This window comes from Miniopterus schreibersii (genome assembly GCF_964146895.1).
Source record: "Miniopterus schreibersii genome assembly, chromosome: 20".
Classification (NCBI taxonomy): Eukaryota; Metazoa; Chordata; class Mammalia; order Chiroptera; family Miniopteridae; genus Miniopterus; species Miniopterus schreibersii.
This window is the reverse complement of record NC_138122.1, coordinates 14,112,750-14,137,439: the sequence shown is the minus strand read 5'-3', so window position 1 is coordinate 14,137,439 and position 24,690 is coordinate 14,112,750. Positions and strand designations below refer to the sequence as shown.

Genomic DNA, 24,690 nt, shown 5'->3' with positions numbered 1-24,690 from the left:
GTTCTGGCCCATGTTTCCAGGGCGAGAAAGCCTTCAGGCCACGAAGGCATGGAGATCTTTGTCAGCATCAGGGATTCCTGGCTGGAGGACCCCAGAAATTGCCCCCCTCCCCCGGCCTCTCCTGCATGCCAGTCCTGCCTCCCCAGCAGCCCAGTCCCCAGCCCTACATCCAGCTGTCATTCTCTAGAGCACCACCCACTCCCTGCAGTTGTTATGGACACATAGCGTTCCTTCGTGGAATGTGCCCCACCGTGGCATGAGGTTCCTGCTTCCCTGTGGTGGGGCTCCTGGGTGGAGTGGGGAGCATAGCGTCCGGCACCATCTGATGGAGCAGATGGCGTCAGGTGAGTTATTTTTCCTCTCTGTGTCTGTTTTCCCACTTGTCAAACGGGAGTGATTCTAGGAATTTATAGAGCTGTGTTGGGATTAGCAGTAAGGTCCATAACAGCCTGGCTTCTTTGTAGGTGCTTGGGAATGGGGAAGGAAGGATTTTGTTTGAGTTGATTTCCCCGCTGTACTTTTGCACAGGGAACAGCAGCACTTGCTGGATGGACCGGTGGTGTTGAGAGGCCCCATCAACTCAGGCTGCCTTGTGAGGAGGCTGTGCTCTCCCTGCCCCTGCTTGCTGCAGTGTGGAGCAGGCATGGAATCCAGCAGGAATGCACAGTGCGTCCTTCCCTGGATACTCAGGCCACCTGCACCATCTGGCCGGGCTCATGAAACACATGGGCCCGTGAGTTATGTCCCCACCCATGCCCACTCCCACATTTATGCCCCCTTTTCAGAGGGAGAATCTCATCCCAGGCTAGAGCTGCAGGTGGGGGAGGGAAGTCCCATAAGAGTGAGGCTGTCTTTGGGGTCTTCTTACCCTCTTTCTCCTCCCTACCTGGCTCCCAAATGGCCCTGCCTGCCTGCTCCATAGCGCACCCCCAGTCTGTCCAAAGGCTGCTCATCCTTCAGATACTGAGCTGTGTTGTCCTCTCCAGCCTTCTTGTCCAGGGACTGGTGTTGACTTATTAACTCAGACCGTAGCATATTCCTGAATTTTATGTTGCTTTCTTGGTTCCCCAGCAGTTGGAAGTCTCAAGGCGCCCAATGCCCAGCCAAGGACGGGGCCCACTGATACCAAGGCTCCTGGTCCAGGTAGGGTGGTAGAACCTCTGTGTGGGCGCCATCCTGGACGCTGCACCAAGCACAGTGCCTGGTACCTCCTCCTCAGAGTGTGTCAGCTGGCTGGTCAGCTGAGTCCTCTTGTCATTGATAAGAAGCATGGGGCCCAGAGAGATATAACTTGCCAAGGTCACCCACCTGGACAGTGATGGGGCTGCATTTGCACCAATGTTTCTGTTGCCTAGTATGTGAGTTCCGCCTCAAACTAGCAACTTAGGTGCAGCCAGCCTGTGGGGTGGCTGTGGGCCTGCAAGAGGGTCTGCTTGGCTCAGTCACCTGGAGAGGCAGGAGCCTGGGGGCAGATGGGACCTAACTGGAATCAAAGTTCCAGCCCAGCTCGGTCGCTCATCCACTCTGTGTCCTGGTTGCTGGTCAGAACCCCGCCTGATGCTCCTGTGTGTGTGCATAGACCCATCCTGATTTAGCCTTGAGGAGAAGTGGCCAGTGAGAAAGATTGTAAGTGCTGCTGTATTGCACAGATGTAGGGAGAGCGTATTAACAAGGTGTGGCACGATGGGGCCAGGCCACAGAGCCTCTGTTCTGTGTCAGTTTGGCAAAGACAAGTGGGAGCTGCCAGCCTGACCAGCCAGGCTAGGCTCCCTTCAGTGGATGCACAGGCTGCACACATGTATGCATGCCTGCATGCACGCATGCCACATGCATACTTCACATGTATGTACACACAACAGTATACATCCACAGGCACATTTGCACACATGTGCCACACACAGAGACACTTCCGCAAGGAGGAGAATTTCGAGGAGGAAAGCCACTCAGATGGCTTCAGCCTGCACTTGGGTCCAGAGCCTCGGAGAAAAGAACCTTTTTGGACTATTGGGACCTGGTGGAGAATCTCCCCTCTGGGGTTCCTCTGCACCTGCTGTGGTCTCCTGGGACCCTTGACAGCTCTAGCCAGAGCCCTGAGCAGGGGAGAATGTCTGCTCTGGAGCCTCCCAAGGGCCTGCATGCCTGCCTATGGCCCCATCTCCCCACTCAGATGCTCAGTTCTTAAAGCATGCTTCCGAGTAGCCTGTGCCGGCTCTAAGCTCTGGTAGCTTATCCTTGCTGCTCCCACTGGCCATTCTTCTGACGGAGGCAGACTGTGTCAATATTCTGCCCAATAATGACAGGCTGTTCTTGTTTGGAAACAGAAAAGACACCATCACTGCTTTTTCTCCCTGCTTTCCCAAAGCACGAAGTTCATTGATACACATAAAGTGCTGGCTCCATGTATGCATGTAGTAGGTACCCGGGCCCTTAGCGCCCCACTCCCCTCTCTGTCAGCATTTTCCCTCCCGGTTCTCAGTAGAGCACAGTGGCCTCGCTTGCTGCAGGAGGTGCGCCAGCCAGGGGCCCATGGAGTATCAGTTGCTTGTCCATGGACACATGGGGTCAGTGGGCAGATGTTGGAGGCTCTCCTGGTTGTCACTGACCCAAAAAGTCACTTTTGGTTTTTGTGACTCAGAAATGAGCTCAACCCACACACCCCTCAGATGTTCTGAAACCTGGGCCGAGTCCTCTGGATGGCTGTCAGCTGTGGGGTGTCTGTGTGAGCATTTTCACAGAGCCCCGTGCACAGCTGGGCTCTCTGGAGATAGTGAATGGAAATTTTACTGTGTGTCATCAGCTTTAAAAGTGGGGGGGGTCTCCTTTAATCTCATGTTTCCCCCAACTCCTGTGTGTTGGTGGATATGTATATCAGTGGGTGGTTGTTTATTTTGATCTGGGCCCTGGAGTGGCACCAGGCATTGAATAAGTGGGGAGAGGGTTTGCCCATCCACAAGTGGCCCATGGGTCCTTCGTGGTCAGTGGCCTGATGAGGGATGGGGCTCAAGGCCATCCTGAGAAGCTTATGAGAAGTCAAAGAGGGTTTTGGCATCAGCGTGCAGGTTGTAAAGTCGGTGGAAAGTTGAAGAGCTCTTATACACAGTGAGTGGGAGAAAGAACCTGGCAGAGTGTCCCCTGGCAAGGGGGAGTTATCAGGTTGAGTCACATTGGGGAAGGGGTGGTTGGAGTAGCAGGCTGTGAAGAATTAGTAGAATTCAGAGGTTCAGGGAAGCCATCTGGATGGAGAAGGTGTGATTCAAGGCCCAGAATGGAACATTGAGGGGGCCCATCTGGTTGGGCTACAGGGCACGGGAGGGGGACTGGGGGAGCTAAACCTGCAAAGGGAAGAGGCGACCAGGGTGGTAAGCATGAGCCCTGCCGGGGCCTGTGTGTGAGCCAGAGTGGTGTGACCAGGGCCCAGCCCAAGTGCTGGATGGGCTGGGGGGCCAGCAACCCAGAGCAGCTTGAAGCCTGTGACAGTGGTGGGGGGAGTGCAGGGGAGAGGAGTGTGGACACAACTTGACGGCTGCTCAAGGGGCCATTTGGTGAAGGTCAATGTCACCTTTCCTGGCTCAACAGTACCTTATACCTGATACTCTTGATTTCTGAGCCACAGTGAAGGTGAAAACCACGTGGGACTGAAAATAGACTCAGTTCCCGTTTCACTTCAACAGTCTTTTGGGGGCTCTCAATTCCCTGGAAGCAGCAGCACCCCTGCCCCTCCCTCTGGGACAGAGTACTGGGTATAAACCCAGGTCATATTGCTTCTCCTATTAAGGGAACTTCACAGAACAGTGAGGACTGCAGTGTCCAGGCCTGTGAGCTCTAAGGCGCAACGGAAGGGACGTGTTGTGTCACTAGTGAGTCATGGGTCTTTCTGGAAACTTAGAATAGGTGGGTTTGTGCATGTATCTTTCAGGGAGGGAAATCTCAGAGTGCCTCCCCCTCAAGGCCCAGGGTCTGTGCTGGTGGAGGCTAGGTCCCTGAGGCCGGTGGGGATGTGGCTAGAGGCCCAGTTTGTCACCCAGCTTGGAGGCCTTTCACATGCCACCCAAGTGCCTTCCAGGTTCTCACATTTCCTACAGAAAAGCTGGTCTCTCCAGACAGGTTCTGTGAGCCCTGCTATTTGGTTCCATGTGGCTCAGAGCATGACTCTTTGCCCCCGTCTCCATCCTGCAGGACCAGGGTGCAGGATGGCTGAGCAGCCTAGGGAGCTAGGGGATGTTTGTCTCCACGGCTGCTACGTTGCTGACTCATGCAACCTCTTTGGAAGAGGTGGGGGAAAGCTGGTGGCACTGAGGTGGTCTGGGGGCAGCTAGATTGCCCCAGCTTTCCTAGTGACATACCCCACCCTCCCGCCAAGAGCAGAGCACACTTCAAGTGAGAACAGGAAAACACACGCCTACACAGCCAAGAGTGATTTCAGGAAGACAGAAAGCATTTATTATAGGAAGGATCCCGTGGGCAGAGCACAGAGCACTAGGTTCCCTCCACAAGGACCAAGAGAAGACTGACACCTACTAGATGCCTGCTGTGTGACAGACACTGCCATGGGTGTGTGATCTGACCAGGTCCCCTCTCCTCTGAAGGAGGGATGGCTGTCCCTACTCTGGAGGTAAAAGGATGCCAGGACCGTGACCTCAGGCAGTGGGCAGGGGTCCAGGTTGTGAGGTGCAGGGATTGGCCTCATTCTTTCCAGGCCTGTCCGGGAATTCTGAGCTCAAATTCTGTGCCTTTAACAGTACCTGAGTGAAGTGCCAGCCTCACATCGTGAGTGCTGGGCACGGTGACCGGCTGAGCCAAGCTTTATTCTACCATGTGGGGTGTTTCTGGGACAAGCACCAGACTCGGGGCTGGTGTCAGATACCTCTGGGAGCCTTTCCAGATGCCTTGTCTTCCCCAGGATCACATGATTTTCGAGGGGAGGGCCTCTTCCTAGTGTGTCTACACCTGGCGGGCCCAGGGCATTCTGCAGCATGGGCACACTGCCCTGTCCATGGGTTAAGACTCCCTGGAGGACTCAGTTTTCCCCAGAGGTGCTTTAGGAACCCAGCATACCCCAGACCCTTGTTGGGACCTTCTCTTCCCACTGGGCAGGTGGCAGGGATGGAGCTCTGAGTGGGCGTCTGACAGCCATGCCCAGGGAGAGGAGGATGGGAGCCTGGCCAGCTGGAGAGTGAGCGTGGGGCCAGTCCAGGCTGTCACACCGTGATGACAACTGGGATTATCACCGTGGGTGGTAATTTCCACATGACAGTTTCAAGTTGCAGGTCAAGAGCAGAGGCTAGTCCTCTGTCTCCTCTTGCATCTGGACTGAGATCCTCGCCAGCTTGTTTTCTGTCTGGCTCCTCTGTGTTTTTAAGACCCTGTGCTCCACAGAAACCCTGTGGCCTGCAGACTCTGAGGCCCCTGGAAAGTGGGGAGAATTCTGCTCCTGCCGACTCTTGGTGTAAAAGAGAACTGTGGAAGCACCTCGCATCTGGGGCGGTGGAGAGCCCTGGCCTTCCTGGTGGACCAGCTTTGGGCCTCTGAGATGGACGGTGTGGGGCCCTGAAGGGCTTTGTGGGGAGCCAAACAGATGGGATCACCATGCCAGGGTCACCTTCTGATTCACAGTGGCCTGACAGGTGCCACAGGCCCTGCTGACATGCGGCTTCCAGCCCCAAGAAGAATCTTCCCAAGAATGTGGGCCCCACCTCATTTCCCCAAGCGGAGTGTGGCATGGATGTAGAGAGCAAAGCCACACGGGAAGAAGTCAGGCAGAAGGAAGTCATGCGATTTTCTGCAGAGGAGTGACATAGTGCCTGCAACTATAGCAGGTTGGACCATGTGAATAGCCAAGGCTTCCAATAATTATGGTAAATGATACTTTGCTTCTGGACGCTTCCTTCCTCTGTCACCCCCTCAGGGCGTGTGGGTGGAGCGCCATTATCCCCATTTCACTGGTGGGAACATCAAGATGAAACGAGCCTCAGCGGGGCCTAGGAAATCCAGGTTTGTTTATTGTCTCTTTCGGGGATGATAGAAGAAGGCCCTGAAGGTTGAGAGGGGGGAGGCTGGGAAGAGGAATTGTATTTCCTTTTCCAAATACGTAAGCCAAGGATGGGAGAGTTCCTGGCCATTTGATTCATGAGCACAGATTTTCCAGGGGAAAATCCGTTTTAGCCTAGACTGTGAAACCCTACCACCTCCTGGTCTGTTCCTTGGCTTTTAACGCCTACTCACATCTGGTACATCTCAAAATTCTAGTGCAAAATACAAAGTATCACCCCGTCACCTCAGCTCACACCCAGGATGCCTGAAGTTGGGGATCCAGTTCAGGGTGTGGCTAAACCCTCTGAGGCTCCAGGACGAGGCCTTGGCCTGGCAGACCTGCCTACGTGGATCTCCACTTTGCAACTCAGCTTGCTGGCTGTGGGGCTCGGGGCATGTTGTTTCAACTTTCATTTGTAAAAGGAGATACCAGTGGCTCCGTTGCGGAGGTGTAAGTAGTCAAGGCAGTGCACCTGGACAGTACCTGCTGCCACTGCTGTGTGTTGCCTAGTGTGGGTCTCAGAACCCCAATTCAGGCTGGCATCATGGGCGACTTCCCCTCTGTGCATCTAGAAGCCAATGAACCTTTCAGGAGCATTGTAAATTGGGGTGTCCCAGGACTAGGGTGGGGGTGAGATTTGCGGACTAGCCCCCAGGACTGAGCCGGAGCTGTGCCGCTCCAGGACAGGAATGCTGGTGAGCAAGTGGCTCCCTCTCCCAGTAGGGAGACTCCAACTCACCACTGGCCCATCTCCTCATCCATTCCTCCAACAGAAAGGACCTAGGCCTTGGATTCAACTGAGGATGGAGTGGACCTGCCATAACAAACACCATAGTCTGGGGGCTTAAACAACAGACATTTATGTGTAACAGTTCTGGAGGCTGGAAGGCTGAGATAAGGGTGCCAGCCTGGTTGGTTCCTGGTGAGGATCGTTTTTCTGGCCTACAGACATCTGCCTTCTCTCTGTGTCCTCACATAGCACTAAGAACGCTAGAGAGGGCACTCTGGTGTCTCTTCTTATAAGGACACTAATCCCATCTTGGGGGCCCCACTCACATGACCTCATCTAAACCTAATTACCTCCCAAAGGCCCCACCTCCAGCTGCCATCACTTTTGCGGTTGGAGCTTCAACATAAGAATTTGGGTGGGGGAGCACAGACATTAAGCCCACACAGGATCACAGGCATGTGGACAGTCTGTCCCCAGCACTGGTGTCTGACTTCAGGTGCTGCAAACTTGTCACGTTAATACCTTCAGTTTCCTCATGTGTGGGTCAGCCTCCCTTTCAGAGCAGGGTGTAGAGGGTGACATGAGCTCCCTTCTCAGTCCTGTGATCGGGGAGGAAGAATCTGAAGGTGCAGGGGCTTCGCTCAGGAGGGAGCCCCTCACCCTTCCCATTCTGTCCTTGAGGGAGGGGCGGTCAGCTGACTATTGTGCAGGGGGTTCAGAATGTGACTTGGTTTCTATAATTTCTGACTTGTACAGTCACAGGAAGTTCAGGTGGTTCCAGTCCATTCTCAGGTAGGAGGGTCTGGGGCAGATCTGCAGTAACTTAGCTTCTGAGCAAGAGCAGTGCTATAAAGGAGAGCCAGGAGGCATTGATGTGTTGAGTGGCTGTGGGTGCGGGGCCCGGGGCTGGCCTGCTGCCCTTTGACTGTGTAGGGCTCAGTGGCTGCCCGTTTCTTCTCTCTCTGCCGTTCAGGTCCAGAAGTGGAGGTACTGTGGATGGCCCCAGTCAGCTGCAGCTAGCTGGCTAGAGTCCCATTTCCATGAGTAGGTGAATTATTGATTGTTGATATGTTGGATGGGAAGCGCTCCTCAGCTCTGGTGTCTGATCCCCACAATTACTGGGGGCATTAATTTGTTTGGGCTGCATAACAGAGAACCACAAACTGGGTGGTTCATATGATAGACATTATTGTCTCGTTTCTGGAGGCTAGAAGTCTACCATCAAGATGTTGGCAGGGTTGGTTCCTTCTGAGGGCGAATCTGTCCAATGCCCCTCCTTTGGCTTGTAGATGGCCGTCTTCATGCTTACATGGCATTCTCCCTGTGTGCCAGTGTGTCTCCAAATGTCCCCTTTTCATAAGGACACAGCCCCACCTAAAGACCTCATTTTAACTCAGCAAAGACCCTGTCTCCAATTAAGGTCATATTCTGACATACTGGGTGTTAGGGCTTCAACATAAGAATTGGGAGGGGTGGGGCACAATTCAGCTCATAACACTGCACGTCTTTTCCTTCTTTCTTTTTTAAATTTAATTTCCAAATCTGGCTGATCATTAGGTTTTTGCTTAATTGTAGTAAAGTACACGCAATACAAAGTTTATCATCTTAACCATTTTTAAAGGTCCAGTTCTGTGGCATTGAGCACATTCACATTGCTGTGCAACCATCACCACCATCCATCTCCAGAACTTTGTCATCTTCCCAAACTGAAACTCTGTCCCCGTTAAACAATACTGTCCATTCCCTCACCCCCCAGCACCTGGTAACCACGATTCTATTTCTGTCTCTATGAATTTGCCTATCCTAGGTACCTTGTATGTCATGGACTGAATGTTTACTCCCCCCCCTTCCCCCCCCCCGCCCCCGCAATTCATATGTTGAAGCCCTAATCCCAGTGTGCTGGGCCTTTGGGAGATCATTAGGTTTAGATGACGTCAAGAGGGTGGGGCCTCATGATGGGAATAGAGCCCTTATAAGAAGAGACACCAGAGAGCTTACTGTCTCTGTCTTTCCATGAACACTCCCCAATGCAAGACCATGTGAGCACACAGCATGCATTCACCTGCAAGCCAGGAAGAGAGCTCTTACTATAATCCAGCGGTGCTGGCACCCTGATCTCAGACTTCCAACTTCCAGAGCTGTGAGAAAATAAATTTCTTTTGTTTAAGCCATTCGTCTACGATATTTTGTTCCAGAAACCCTATCAAACTAATACATTTATGTAAATGGAATTACCTGGAGTGACCACCACATTGACCTCCTGCCTGGTCCCACCTCCAGCGCCACACCCAGATGTGCTGCCAGTTTCACCTACTCCTGAGCCCCCCACGGCTCCCATCTTGTTCCAGACTTTCATGGCCCCTGATACTTCCTAAATCAAGCCCTGCAGCTCAAGGCTTTCCCAGGATTACCCCTTCCAGCCTCTCACCTTATTCCCAGCCTATCTCCTTTCCCAGCCCTTCACATTTCTGAGCCCCAGGAAGTCCCATAGCTGAGGTGGTCTCTGCTGCCCTGCCTGAAAGTCCAGCGGCCCCTCATTGGTGGACTTGCTGTGATGTACATGTCATGTGACTCCTGGATGTTGCCAGCTCCTGGGGCCAGGGGCTGGGTCGGTGGTCCTCATATCATGTACCCAGCACACTGCCCGGCCTGACGTAGGGGTGTTGTACATCTTGACTAAATATTAGGTGCTCAATAAATACATTCGTTTGATTGTCTGAGGCCAAATGCTGCCAAGAAATCTTTCTGAGCCCTGTTGTTTCAGAGTCAAGGTGGTACTAAAAAATGATAATTATATCATCCTGTGGTAGAGGCTGCAGCTCTTTCCAGCTGCTATTCCAGCCTCTGCCTGCCCTGCTCTGGCACCAGCTGGTTCCAGACCCAGACCCAGAGCATAGATAATCTTTCCCTCTTTGAGGGTCTAGGATCTTTAGACACAGGTGGGCCCTTGGAGACAGTAGAAGTTTCTTTAACAACATCTGGATGTTGATTGGGGGGTCCTTGTCTGCCCATGCCTGGGGCACTCTGCCTTAGTGCTGCAAGTCTGGCAGAGTTGACCTGGTGATTCAGACTTCAACCAGCTGGAACCCAAACCCCAAGTGGAAAGAGCCAGGAGAGCTATTATTTTGGCTGGCTGGCCCGTGTCCTCCAAGAGAGCTGAGGCGCAGGCCCTTCTCTGCTGGTATTTTCTAGCCTGTTGGGAGGACTTGACTAGCCTCGGGGCCTTCTGTGTGACACACGCTGGTCTGAACTGTGACCTCCCCCTGCCCCGGCAGCTGGGGCTTTCCATTCTGGCATGGTGATATCATAGTTGGGGTGACAACATGAAGGCTGAAAGGTCTCAGAATCCTGGGGTGCTTTCTTCCACAGAACCAAGGGCTCTAAAGACAGGCCTCTCGCCAGGGTGCAGTGACTAACTATATGGCGGATGTCTCATTTATGAAGGATTTTGACCCACTTGGTGTAGCTGCCAGCCTGATGTTGGAGGAGAAAGCAGAGAAACCACCCAAACCAACCAGATAACTAAGAAAGAACAGCAGCCCTCACTGCCCGTGGGTGGCCCAAGGTCATAGTGCCAGGCAGTTCTGACGTCTGTCCAGAATGATGTGCTTGGTCTTCAGGAAACAGCTGCATTATGTTCTGGGCTACCTTTTTAAGAGAGGAAAACAGATGTATGTTTGTGGGGGGTTTTTTAAGGTGAAATTATACATGAAACTGAACATTTTTAAAGTGAACAATTCGGGGGCATTTAGTATGTTCACAGTGTTGCATAACCATCACCTCTATTTAGTTTCAAAACACTTTCATCACCCCAAAAGGAAACCCCATGTTTAGTATCTACTTTCTGTCTCTGTGAATGTGCCCCTTCTGGGCATTTCATATAAATGGAATCAGGTCTTTTGTGACTGCGTGTTTTCAAGATTTATCTGTGTTGTAGCTTGTTTCAATCCTTTACTCCTTTGTAAAACTGAATCAAATTTCGCTGTGTAGGTATGCTACAATTTGTTTCTTCCCTCTTTTCCCTTTCCTTTTTTAAAATCAGTTTGAGAGAGAGGAGAGGAGAGAGAGAGAGAGATGCATTCATTGACTGACTCTTGCACATACCCCTACGGGGGATTGGACCTGCCCCCCCCCCCCCCCCCCCCCCCAGTGTATAGGGATGATGCTCCTGCCAGCCAAGCCCTTGGGCCAGGTCTCAATTTGTTATCCATTCATCAGTTGACAAACAGTTGAGTTATTTTATCTCTTCACTATTGTAAATACTGCTGCATGAACATTCTGGTACAAGTCTTGGATTGTATACTTGTTTTCACTTTTAGTTACATACCCAGTAGGGGAATTGATGAGTCATATGGTTATCAGCTCAGCGTTTTAGGAAGGTCTTTTCTTTGAAATGTGTTTGAAAAGTGACCAAATAGGCAGGTCACACAGGTGGACCTGGACTCAGTCAGGCTCCACCTGCTCCTTTCTCAGAGACTCGGTTTCCTTGTCTGAAAAATGGGCATCTGGAAGTTCTTGCCCACTAAGGGGGTGAGTGGATTGAAAGAGCTGACAGGTGTGGGTGATCAGCCCTGTACCCAGCAACCGAGAGTAGGTATTTTGTCAAATATAGATAAAATATTTGAGGCTTTTCCACTGTTTGCAAAACTTCCCTGAAGCGCCACAGATATCCCCTGACTGTACTTGAGGTTCTGCTACATAATAAAGCAGCTGGCCCTTGGACCTGAGCCCCAGGGCCCATAGACAGAATCTACTCTCAGCATACAGGGCAGTGGGAGGAAGATTCGTGGCTGTGGATGAGTGTGGGGTCCAGAACCAGCACTGACCTGTGGAATCTGTGGGCCCGTCGGTGAGACTTTTCACCCCGGCTGTGGGGTGATACCTGTCTGGCAGGACCAAGGATGTGAGCTGCAGTCTTTAAAAGTAACCAGCACTGCCACACATGACTGCCACTGTGCTGCTTGCCTGTGACCCAGGGGTGGAGGCAGGGCTGAGAGAGGAGGTCAGGAGTCAGGGAAGAAGGGTTTCCGCAGATAAGATGGGAAGGCAGCTCAGCTCCCTGCCCACTTCTGCAGGGACCTTTCCACACAGCTGACCAGCCACTGGAAGGAAGATGGTGTTTGATCCACTTTTACTTTTGTAAGTAAATACAGCCCAGCCATTTGCTCACAGTGTAAACAGGGATGGGAGACCACCCTTCCCGTGATCTTTCTGCATGATTGAGTCTCTGCCTCTCCCACCAAAGTTCCTGGTGTCCCTCCTCTCTTTCTCTGGATCCCAGTGTGAGAAACCCTCCCCTTGCCCTTCCCATCTGCTCTGGGCGGGGATGGCTAAGAGCATAACCTTTGTTTCTTCCAAGGTCCTGCTCCAGGCTCTCACCCTGGAGCACATTGGCCAAAGGATGGGAAAGGAGCCGGGATCATGGAGCTCCACTCCTCTGGCCGTAGCAAGGCATCTGAAAACAAGATCTGAGGACCCTCCAGACATGTTGGGTCCAGGTGGGCCCCCCTGCTTGGCTGCTACAGAAGCCGCAGGGTCAGCAGTTTGAGTTTGGATCTGCACACATTTCCTGGGAGCCCCTGCAGGAGGGGCCCCAGTAGGGCCTGGCAGAGGCCTCGGAGGGAGATGCATGTTCCCTTAATTGCAACAGTGAAAACGGGGAGGGGAGTGACCAAGTTATTGAAGCTGTTTGAACCAAGGCTTGGGGAAGAGACAGACAGACAAGCTATTGGAGGACTGAGGGACCTGAGGCTAGTCTGAAGGCAGCTGGTGCTTTTAAGGTAGATGTGGTCTGGTTCTCGGAGGGCGTGGAGGATGGTGTGTGCAGGCTGCAGGCATGTGTCATGCAGTTATCACTGAGAGGGTCCTGTGTGGGCACTGCATGTGATCTCTGATGGGCTAGATTCTCCTCTGACTTCAGGAAATTGGCTGGCAGGATTCTCATCAGCCCAGATCAGAAAAATGTTGCTGGGCAGGGGAACAGCCCAGAAAAGGGGATGTGTTAACTCTGTAAGAGCTGAGGGATAGCTCAGAACCAGGCGTGTGGCTGCTGGAAACAGTGGCTGTGCCAATTTGAGTGGTCCAGGAGTCTGATGCCAGGGGCTTCTCTTGAGGTGACATTGACAGAGCATGTGCAAAGCTTTCCTTTATTGTCTTCATTATTAAACAAATACATTCGTAGAGGACTATTCCATCACCCTGCCCGCTGTCATCAACTCAGGAAGCACACTGCTTAGAAGTTTCATTTCTGTGCTTGTTCTATGCTTGCTTCGGATGTGGTTGCAGGGGGCTGCTGGCAATTAAGGGAAGCCCCCTCCTGCCTTCCCCCAGCACAGCCACCCCAACATTGCCACTGGCTAGGAGGGACCTTAGCAGTTTGTGTGTGTAGTTAAATATATATAACATAAAATGGACGATTTTAACCATTTTCTGTGTGACATTGAAGTACACATTCACATTGCTGTGCAACCCTCACCACCACCCATCTCTAGAACTTTGTCATCTTCCCAAACTGAAACTCTGTCCGCATTAAACAACAGCTCCCCATTCCCCCACCCCCAGCCCTCAGCAACCACCATTTCACTTTCTGTCTTGATGAATTCAGTTGCTCTAGGTACCTCCTATAAGGGGAACTGTGTAATAAATTTGTCTCTTTGTGACTGGTATATTTCACTTAACGTAATGACCTCAAGGTTCATCCATGTGTAGCATGTGTCAGAATTCCCTTCCTTTTTTAAGGCTGAGCAGTACCCCACTGTATGTGCAAACTGTATGGGCGTTTATTCATCCATCCATCAGTGGATGCTCGAGTTCTTCCATCATTTGGCTGTTGTACATAATGTTGCTATGAATGTGGGTTAGAAATATCTGTTTGCATCCCTGCTTTTAATTCTTCTGAGTATCTACCCAGAAGTGGAATTGCTGGATCATATGGTAATTCTGTTTTAAAATTTTTGTAGGGTTTTTTTTTTTTTTTTTAAACCAGTATTGTCCTTGAGGTGTGAGAAAGGATTGTGACCTGGGCACTTGCTAGGGGGACCACACCCCATCCCTCACCCCCTGCTCTCGACTTACTCCTCCTGCCCTTTTTTTTTCTTTTTTTCTTTTTTTGCCTTTTTTTTCTTGCATCAGAGAATAGATTTGCAGAGTGCTGGGGCTAGGGCTGCTAAGCCAACTTCCCTGAAGAGGGAGAGGCTTCAGATTTCACTGTGTACATCCCTTTTCCACACTAAGCCAGCCGCTGTCTGCAGAGCTCTGGGCCAGATTGGCCTTGCTCTCCCCTCCCCAGCTGGTTAGTGGCTCAGTTGATCCTTCTGCATCCCCCTGAGCCTCCTGTAGCCACAGGATCCCAGCCCCACGCCCGCCGCTCTCCAGTGTTTGGTTTCAGCTCTGGGTAGAGCTTTGCAGGAAGTGCTCGGCTGCTTCAACCACCAGGTCTCCAGTGTTGCCCGAGCTGTTGAGGTGTTGAGGCCCAGAGAGCTTTTCCCACTGGATGTTCCAGGTAGAGGAGGTGAGGACAAGCCTCTTTCTCACTTTGCTCTGGTTCTTGGGAGGTGGCGGTCTGTGTCAGCTGGGACAAGACTCAGGTGGAATGCAGTGGGGGCAACTGGCCATTCAGATCCCAGACTTAAAAGCATCAGTTGCTCAAGACATAGTTCGGGGAGATGCGTATACACAGTTGGAAAATGCCTGGGTTTTTAGTTACCCAAATCCTCACAATTACCCAGTGGAGTCTGGCTGCAAAACCTGGTCCCTCAATCTCACCTGGTGGAGGTGAAGTGTCCACATCAGTCAGTTGATGGCCCACTCGACACTGGCCAGCAAACCCTTGTCCTGCACTTGGTTCTTGTACCAGGTTTTAGCCAGGATGTCGCTAAGCCAGCACATTCCACAAATGGTAAAATTTTGCAGGTGCTCTAGAGTAATCCCTGGGGCCCCCTGATCCTGAAGTTCTTACCGGGGAGATTCTCTGTGTTGATTTGACCTTGGATGTGAGCTCTGTGTAGTCACAGGCATAGGGTTCATATCCTGGATGTTAAATAGGTAAGAAGGCCTCTATGTTCATTTTATTTTTTTAAAAAATCTCTGATTCCCCAAAAGGAAGTGGAAGCTGAAGTCAGATCCGTTTTTCAGGGTGGGGCGCAGGGTAAGGCTTCTGCATTAACAGGATTTTGTGTTTTTTAATATATTTGAGCCCTCCCCCCATCCTCAGGGATGCTGGGTGAGAGCTAACTTTTGAGAGGAGGAGGAGGCAGACCGTGACTGTGGCCTCTGACTGTCCTGCAAGGACAGTACCAGGGCACCTCTGCACAGCTTGTTAGGGGACTTGGCAGGAGGCCACCCTGCTCTCCTGTTCCTCCTACCCCATCTGCTACTGTCAACCTACAGGAGGGTCCCAGCAGAGGCAGAACCTGGCCTGGCCTTGCAGTCAGTGCCTGTGTACAGAACACAGGACCTGGTGGGTCAGCATGGCAGCCAGCACAGTGTCAGACACCGGGTTGGAGTAGTGCCGCGGGTCTCAGCTCTGGCTGCCCCCTGGAATCCCCAGGGAAGCCTTCACAGCCACCGGGGCCCAGGCTCACCCAATTGTCTGATTCTGTTGGTCTGTATTGGACCTGGCTACGTTTTTGAAGCTCCCCAGGTAATGCTGATGTGTAGCTAGGGCTTAGGACACCTGTTAAGACAGTGTGTGGCCTGCTGGGAGTGGCAGAGGCATGGGAGGAAGCTGAGACTTTGGCCATCCATGGGCACCGAAGATTATCAGAGGAGTCACCCAGCACAAAGGCAGCCATTCTTAGCTTGTGGTGACCACCAGGTCACTCCAGCCACGGCTCCTTCTGGCTATGCATGTGGAAAGAACCAAAAATGGTCCCCCACTGGGATTGCCGGATCAGCTCCAAAGTTTGTGGGTGGCCCTCTGCCCACCTGGCCTGGATGGTCGGGGCACTACCAGCACCTGGAGCCTGAGCCCCAGAATGGGTGTGTTTAGTGGCAGAAGTTGTTGTAAACTAGTGAACAAACACTGCAGAGGCCACCTGTGGTGGTAACCTTTTAGGTGGGGCTGCTTGCAGGTGAGTCATGATGAAAGCAATGTAATCTGGTTGATGTTACCCAATCATTGTGACCTCTCGGAAGTTCCATGGGCCATGAAAGTTCCTTTTGGAGTCCAGAAGTGGCCCTTATGTGAGGGTTGGAGCAGGCTGGGCCTTGTGGGTTGAGGGGCCTGGGAACAGAGCTACAGAAAGACCAAGGGGTGTGGCTTTATGATTTAGCCTCGGAAGAAGGGGTTACTATCTTCAGATGAGCTCCAATAGCAGGATAAGCTATTTTCTGTCCTCATAGGCACACTCTGGTTGCGGTAAAAGTGGTCTGGGGTTTTGCCAGACCATTAGGAGGGTGTGATGTGAGTCAGCTGAGGAACAAGGTGAGGGAGGAAAGGGGGCTACAGCACTCTTTCCCTGGGCTGGGACGGGCAGATGCGGGGCACTGCTTGTGGTCGCCGTGGCTTGTGTTCAGGCCGCTGTGCTGGCCTATGCTCTTCACCCCGTCATATCCCCATGGATAGGTGTATGAGGACTGTCTGTGACAGCAAGTGACTAGAATTTGGGGTCTACCTTTCTGTGATGGCTCAGGCTCCCCTCCTGGGATAAGGACAGATGTGTCCCAGACAGCATTCACAAGCCCAGTTTTATATTGTCCAGGGAACGAGCTGCTGTTTTGTCCCCTCCTCGCCCTGGGGTCTTCAGCTAGTCAGTTGTGAAGGTGCCGTCAGTGTACCTAAGGTCCTTGTTTGATGCCTGCAGGTGGCAGACTGTGTCAGCTGGGTACCTGCTGGAACAGGTGGGGTGTAGACACTCCCAAGCAGATGACCCTTCAGGCCCCTGCCCTGTCTCTAACACAGGCTGCTTCTCTGCACACACAGATACGTCATTCGGGACACCACCTGGATACGGCTGTGCTGCGGACCGTGCTGAGGAGCAGCGGCGACACCAGGATGGATTGCCCTACATCGATGACTCACCCTCCTCCTCACCCCACCTCAGCAGCAAGGGCAGGGGCAGCCGGGATGCGCTGGCCTCTGGGCCCCTGGAGTCCACCAAAGCGGTGAGTCCCGGGCAGCAGGCCAGGTGTGAGATGGGGCTTGGGCTCAGCTCCAGGCCAGCTGTCCTTGTCCCAGAGGCTCCCTGAGCGCAGCCACTCTACTCAGGGGCAAGTAACAAGTAAGTGTTGGAGCAGCCAAGGTTGGATGTTGAGTCACTAAAACTCCTTTCTCATTCCTTCATCTGGGGCACAGGGACCACCTGCTGGGTGCATGGAACTGTGTCAGCGGAGTGGAGCATGGAGGAGGCAGGCAGCTCCAGCTGAGGACCTGTGTGGGTGGCCCCAGCAGATGTGCAGCGCCGGGGTGATATCCAGACCCCTGTCCCTACACTCCACAAAATGCACTTGCTCTCTCTTACCAAAGGGGCTGCTGGTCTTTCCCTGAGATCTTATTGTCATTAACAATCCTATTGTTACTTCCTCTTCACTGATACAGATCTGAGGCCTGAAGTCAGGTCGAGTGGCGAGTGTGAAGTGGCACATTCAGTAGATGCCCTGCTGTGCACTTGGAGAAGCCCTCAGGCTTCTCTCTCTCATGGGCACATAGCCCTGGGGTTGTCCCAGAGCTGGTGTGCTGGCCCAGCCTGGCACAGAGTCCTCACTGTTCTCTGTGGTTTTGTGGCTCAGGAGAGCACTTCCTTGGTGCATTAGGGCCAGACATGCAGCCCTGCCTTTGAGGCAAGGGTACCCCTTTGACCTCTCAGTTTCCTTCCTTCTCGAGAAGATCCCTGTCCCTGGGGCAGATCGCACCTTTGTCTTTCTGGTTCCTTTGCCCCTGATGACAGATATGTTCCCCCTTCTGCTTAGCTCATTTCTGGGTGATTTCCGTCCCAGGTTTAAAAATGAGAGGAATCTGCTTTTCCTGTCGCTGCAAGGAAGAGCTAGAAGTGTGTCTTTTCACTGCAGTTGCTTCTCTAGTCTGATACCTCAGCTGCAAGACTGCTTCCTAGTCATGCTTTTTTGATTTCTAAAGACCTTGGTTCTGGGCAGGCTTCTCCTTCTGAAACATGAAGATGGGAGGGGAAACCAGTGTATAACACACACCTGCCCCGTGCAGCTTCTTATCCAGCATCAAGTTGTATCATTTTACAGGTTAGGAAAGCAAGGTTCAGAGAGGTGAAGCAACTTGCTTGAGGCCACACAGCTATCAGATTTGAAGCCTTCCTGATCCCTCAATTGACACTTTCCCTCAACTTCCGTGCCTTTCTTGGTGTACTCCCTTTCTTCCTGTTTTGGAATCTTGGTTTGGTACAGATAAGGATCCTTAGGACCCTGAATAAGTAGGTGGAGTCCTGAACCTGGGACTGGTCATTCCTGTCCATCTACTGTCCCTGAGGGCTGTCTATCTGACAGGACCTTGCTCTACCTTCAGGCCCCTCGAGTAGACTGGTCTGCCCTCCCTGTGCCCCAGGCCCTATGCTTCTTGGCCACCCACCCCCAGATCCCTGCCCTCAGAACCTCATCTACGTGGACTTGGAGACACTGGGAAAAGCAGGCTTTTTGCAGGTCATTTCCGTGACCACTGCCCCTCTCCCCTGGGAGGGCACTGTCCCAAATAAAGCAAAGCAGTGTTATAGACTCTCCTGGGTGTCTGGGGCCAGAGCTGCCAGCTAGCTAGTGACCTTCCTTCAGCAGCGTCAGGGACAGGGATAAGGGTCCAGGCATCATACCCAGCTGCTAGGTCAGCATGGTCAGTCCTTCCTGGAGTCCCCAAGTGGCCTGGCAGCATCTCATCCATTCATTTATAGGGTGAACATCAAGGTATAGAGAAGTGAGCTGACATTGTTGAGCAGACTGTGCTCACCAGGCTCCACGCTTCGTGACATGTGTGACTTTGCTCCTCACAGTGACCTGCTGGGTCCTGTCCCTGGGGTATCAGCAAGAGCCAGGCCCAGAGACAATGGGTTCTGTTAGGAGAGGCAAATGCAACCCCAGCCCACCCCTTCTCACGTTCAGGGGCCCTTCAGTGAGTGGCAGAGCTGGATGGGCCCTGTAGCTGGTGGCCTCTCGTGGGTATGTAGGGGCCCAGAAAGCACGTGCGCTTGGGTGCAGCTCTGCAGAAATGGCTGTGCCCTGTGCTGCCTTGGCAGGTGGTTGACACAGCCCACAGATCCTTTGGGGGTTTTTGTTGTTTTTCTTCCTGTTCTTTTTGTTTTCCTTTGTTGTTGTTTTTTGTATTTTTGGGTTTCTTTTAGGAGGAAGCCAAAGTAAATGCATATATTCAGTTGATCACCCCTACTCAGAAGTTAGTTTTGCATTTTTACAAGGGAAAAGCTATCTTAGGAGTGTTTGAAGACAAATGCCTGCTTTATAATTTTGCTGCTGGCCATCCCCACACATTGTATCTGGTCAGCAGTTGAGTCTATGGAACAGAAATTATAACTGACTCATGCTTTTATCTGATCAACCACAAGTTTATTCACTTTTATGATTCACTTGTCATGGATGCTTTGACTGGGGGCCCACTGAGGCTCTGCACCAGGCCCAGCAGCATAAACATCACCTGTGTCCCCATGGCTTGGCTTGGCCATGTTTACTTGCCTCTGAGGCCCTGACTTAAATACGGATAGTGGTTGCCCTCCCGTCTTCTCTGCAAAGCTGGGGAAACCAGATGCCAGCTCAACCTGTTCCCTTCTCTCCTGAGAGCCTGCTGAGTTGGTTTATTAGGGGGTGGGCACAGGAATCATGTCTCCTGCCCTGTGTGCTCTGGCCTCTGTTTGGAGGACTGGGGCTACCCCCAGCATGTGGCCCTATGCAGAGGCCAACCCTTGCCCTCTGCTGGCTAGGCTCCAGGACAATGTCCAGCCACAGCTCCTGCCCACAGCTTCATCCAGCAGCTGTGCTGGCTGTGAACTCCCAGTCAGGAGCAACCTACTGCTCATGGCTGGGCTTTTGTGCCCTGATCACGCTGGCACCCCTAGGCTGGGGTAAGGGGTGCTCCTCAAGCTTTTGCTGCTGCTCACATTCCCACAGCTGTCTTAGCTCAGCCCTCAGCTCTGCTTGTGGGCTTGGCAGCCGGCTGATAGGTGGCAGTTCTGGTCACCTGGGTCCCCCTGTCAGCTTTCCCTACCTGTTCGTCATGACGAGTTCATTTTTATCTGTTCTTTTAGCCTCAAGGTTTGTGTTGCTTGCTCCCTTTCTTGTCCCAACCCCCTGCCCCGTCCCAGGCAGTAGGAGGCCTTCCTCCAGCTTGCTGCCTTCCTTTCCCAGTTTCCCTTTTCCTCCACTTCCTCCCACCGTGGCGTTCCCGCCATTGTCGCCCTGACTGGATTCACGTGCCCTTTCCAGAACTGGCACATGTGCAGGGTGGGGTTGTACATCTCCCTGGTCCTGGCACTGCTCTCCATGCCCTCCTCTTCTGTGCCCTCCCTCCCACCCTCTCTTCTGCGAGAGGAAGTTGGCTGGTGTCTCACCTGTGCCTGCCTGATGCCACCAGCACTGTTCAGAGATTCAGGAGAAGACTCTCAATCTAAGTATCTGTGGCCATGCCCTTCAGAACAAGGAGAGCTGGCCTCGGCGCCATCCTGCCTGCACTCATTTTCCTCTGGGTTTTCCAAACCTTGTGGGTGGGAACGAGGCACAGCGCAGCCATTCACCCACGTGAGCACCAGCATCTTGTGCTGGATGGGGCTGTCACCCCCCCTCCCACCCCCCTGCACTCACAGTAGTAGGATTGTTCCTCAGAATATGTGGCTGGGTGGGTGGCTGCCTCTGCCCTTCACTGTCACCTCTTCCTTTGCCCGGGCAGAGGGCTTGCTTCCAGACATGGTAGGAGGCACATGCAGGGTCAGCTGAGAGCTGCTTCCCCCAGGCGCTGCCACATTCATGGTGTGGCCTTGATAGGCTGAGGTGAGAGGAGGCGTCAGGGTCTCCCACCCTGCCGGTCTGTGCACTGTGTGTACCGGACCTTCTGAATTCGGTAGCACTTTGGGCCCCAGAGCAGGCTGCACTGACTGGCAGCCCTGGATCCCAGGACCCACTTGTCTCACAGCTTTGTAAGGATGTGGCCCAGACTGGGCCCAGCATGGAGTTCTAGATCATTCATTGATTTGCTGTCTCAGTGAATGTTCATCGAGCACTTAAGTGTTCTAGACACTCTGCTGGCCCAGGGAGTTTCAAGATCAGGCACAGTGTGTCCCTAAGGCCCCTGCCTGTGGAGTCACCGCCCAGTGTGCTCAGGGAGGTGACCATGTGGTGTAAGACCTGAGTGTCATTTCCCTGAAGTGGCTCTCTGCCAAGATCTTAATAGCTGGTTCCTACACAAGTGCAGGTGCACACATATGCACACACATGCATATGCATACATGCATGCACTTAGCTCACGTACACTTAGAAGATTCCCAAAGCAAGCTGGTGGTCCAGGAAGGCTCTTTGAATATTCCTGGCGACAGCAAGGATGTGGTACGAGCTCTTGTACACGGGACACAGGGACTGGGCCCCCTTCCTCAGTTTTCACCCAGGCAGCTGAGGCTTGGGGCAAAAGGAGCTCACCTGGCAGGCCTGGTTCGGCAGCCCTATCCCCTGACTCCTGGCCCTGGGTGCTTTCTGTTGGGTCTGCCATCTTTACCACAAAGTGCCTCTGTCTCACTGGGCTAGGAAAGTTGAAAGGAGCATTAGGGTTGGGTGCACAGAAGAGCCATACTGCTGGTCCTGATTCCAGACTCCCTGGTGACACCATGAGGCCCTATCTGGCCTCAGTCAGGTTTTTCCTTGAAACCAGCATTTCTCACCTGGGCTTGATTTGGGCCCCAGGGGATGCATGGCAACTTCTGTAAACTTGTGCAGCTGTGTGTTGCTGCTCGCATGCACCTGATGAGTAGAGGCCAGAAATGCTGCTCAACACACTGCAAAGCACAAGATGACCCCAGTTCCCAACAGAGAATCCTCCAGCCCCAGATGGGCAGGGGCTCCGAGGGCCAGGAGCCTGCCCCCAATTAGGGGTCTCCCTGAGAGGTTTGGGGAAGTGGGTGACTGAAGGGGCAGTGTTCCAGTTCCATGCCCAAGGTTGTCTCACACTCCTCTGTGGGCTGGGAAACCTGGTGGTGGAATAGGCAGGCTCTTATGACACCTTCTGTGAATGTAGGGCCCCTCCCCACTTGGGTGCTGGCCAACTTCTAACACCAAGCTTAGATGCATTCTGCCCCCCCCCCCCCCCCCCGCTCCACCAGGATCAGAGAGCAAGCAGGGCAGGGGCCAGGCAATCACACAGCAGTTTTTATCACTTTTAGCATCACCATCTGTATGAGTTTCCTGGGGTAGCCATAACAAAGTACCACAGAGCCTGGGAGCTTAAACAACAGAGATTTATTTCTCATGTTTCTGGAGTCTGGAAGTCCAAGATCAAGGTGTTGGCAGGGTTGGTTTCTCCTGAGGCCTCTCTCCCTGTCTTAGAAATGGCTGTCTTCTCCCTGTGTCTTTGCCCTGTGTGTGCGTCTGCATCTTAATCTCTTTTTTTATATGTTGAGATATTGACATGCAACATTTTGTTAGTTTCAGGTCTGCAACATGATTTGTGATCACTACAATAAGTCTAGTTAACATTCATCACCTCACATAGTTACGGATTTTTTTTTTCTGCACACTTTTAAAATCTAGCAACTTTCAAATATACAATACAGTATTATTAACTGTAGTCACCGTGCTGTACCTTACCTCCCCAGGACTTATTTGTTTTATAACTGGAAGTTTGTACCTTCTGACCATCTAATTTCTTCTTAAAGGACACCAGTCATATTGGATTAGGGCCCACTGTAAAGACCTTATTTTAACTTAGTTACTTCTTCTAAGACCCTGACTCCAAATGCAGGCATATTCTGAGGCACTGGTGGATACACCACAGCCTGTAGTACTATGACAACTGGGATTGGAATGTGGTCTTCCGGATGTGTGGACTTTGTCTACACCCTATGTCAGCGTCCAGTGACAAGGCAGCTCTGGCTTTTGGAGGCAAAGGCAGTGGAGCTGTATTGATGGGAGGGGAGACCTTTCTGTAGCCCACGCATGAGAGGGTCCCTGCCAACAGAATCGGAAGGCTCGAGAGACAACAGAATGGGAAGGTCCTGAGCCCAGGGAACAGGGTTCCCCTCGTGCAGGTGGCAGCAGCCCCAGCTCCGCCCCTGAGGCCAGGAGGCAGGGTGTGTGGAAGGAGGCAGTGCTGCCTGGCCCTTCAGTCCAAGGGTCAAGTGATAGTGGCAGAGATTCTTGGAAAGGAGTGACGAGTGGCAGAAGGGGTTGGGGCGGCTGTGCGGTGGGTTCCGATGCCCCCTTGGCTCAGCCTCTCCTGGGGCCACCATTCCTCGGTTACAGGCAGAAGGTGTGGAGGAAGACCTTGCCTGGCTTGCTCAGCTCCAAACTTCCCAATGTCAAGACCAAATGGTGGCTCTCAGCTTTGCTGGATGACCCTCCAGAATTTGCAGTGACCCACGAGTGAGTGGCTGACATGCCGGGGTTTCTGTGACTCCCTTTTTAATTCCACCTAGAGCATTCTCATAGCATTCTCAGCCTTCCTCTCTGAGATGGGCATGGGCCACCTCAGGTCTGACTTTTTATCTGTTTCTCTTACAGAGTGAGCTGGACTTGGAAAAAGGCTTGGAGATGAGAAAATGGGTCCTGTCTGGAATTCTGGCTAGTGAGGAGACTTACCTGAGCCACCTAGAGGCGCTGCTGCTGGTGAGGAGGGTACAGGGGGCTGAGTGGGGTGGGGCAGGAGCATGGGGAAATCTCAGCTCACACAGCCCAAGCGGAAGGTCAGCTGAGACACCGTGGAGTCGAGACACCTGTGGGAGGGTCAGAACATTCCACCTATGTAGAAGCTGGAGCTCCCCAAGGGGTAGTGGATAGTGGTGAAAGACATGTGCCAAACCAAGGTGGCTTTAAATTTTTATATTTTATGGAATTTAAAAATAAAAGCACATGTCACATAACCAAGATTTTCTGTGGCCATACCATGCACCTGACAAATGGTGAACCCTTTCATCTACGCCACCTCACCGGTCGCCTGTGCGGCCTCACCTGTGCCCTCTTCCAGCCCATGAAACCTTTGAAGGCCGCTGCCACCACCTCTCAGCCAGTGCTGACGAGCCAGCAGATCGAGACCATCTTCTTCAAAGTGCCTGAGCTCTACGAGATTCACAAGGAGTTCTACGACGGGCTCTTCCCCCGCGTGCAACAGTGGAGTCACCAGCAGCGAGTGGGCGACCTCTTCCAGAAGTTGGTGAGTGACTCGGGGCAGGTACATAGCAGCCTGTCAGAAGCTTGGGGTGTTGGAGGTGGCTGGGCGGGGGCCAGGGCTCTTGGGACACCAGGGTGACAGTGTCAAGTAAGAGTCTGGGGTGTGCCTCTCTACTTCAAATGACAAAGGTCAGGTTGTAAGTAGGCGGCCGTGTCACAGCATCCACACTGGACCCTTCACAAGACCTGTCCCTGGTTTCATCGTCCTGGGTCCTTCTGGGCTCTGCTCAGTTTTACTCAAGGCTGGCCCAGCTCCCTCAAGGGCCCCTTTGGACCAAAAAGATATTGCTGCCCAGGCAAACAGGACTCATGAATTCGGGGCAGAGGGTGGGACAGAGCCTGGAGGGGCAAGCACAGGTGGGAACAGAGTGGGGGACTGTTATACTTTATTTGAGTTTTGCAGTTATCTGAATTAAGGCTCTTGAATCAGTTGTAGAGTTTTTTTAAGTACTATAGGGAGGGAAGACTTGGTCAATAAAAATCAAAGTAGTGGGAAAGAAAAGTGCCCTTAGTCTTGAAGGAGGGCCCTGGCAGAGAAAAGTAGTAAAAACAGAACATCCGGGTGGCTCTCAGCTTTCACTGGTGGCTCCTTTCAGAA

The 24,690-nt window shown here is 52.6% G+C and overlaps 1 protein-coding gene across 1 annotated transcript in view; it reads left to right on the top strand.

Moving 5' to 3' along the window:
• BCR (BCR activator of RhoGEF and GTPase) overlaps positions 1-24,690 on the top strand; it is a 105,658-nt gene that overhangs the window by 39,931 nt on the left and 41,037 nt on the right. The window contains exons 2-4 of the mRNA XM_081123604.1: positions 16,684-16,865; positions 23,427-23,531; positions 23,890-24,075. Coding sequence (XP_080979730.1) covers positions 16,684-16,865; positions 23,427-23,531; positions 23,890-24,075 — 473 coding nt within the window. The remainder of the gene's footprint in view (positions 1-16,683; positions 16,866-23,426; positions 23,532-23,889; positions 24,076-24,690) is intronic.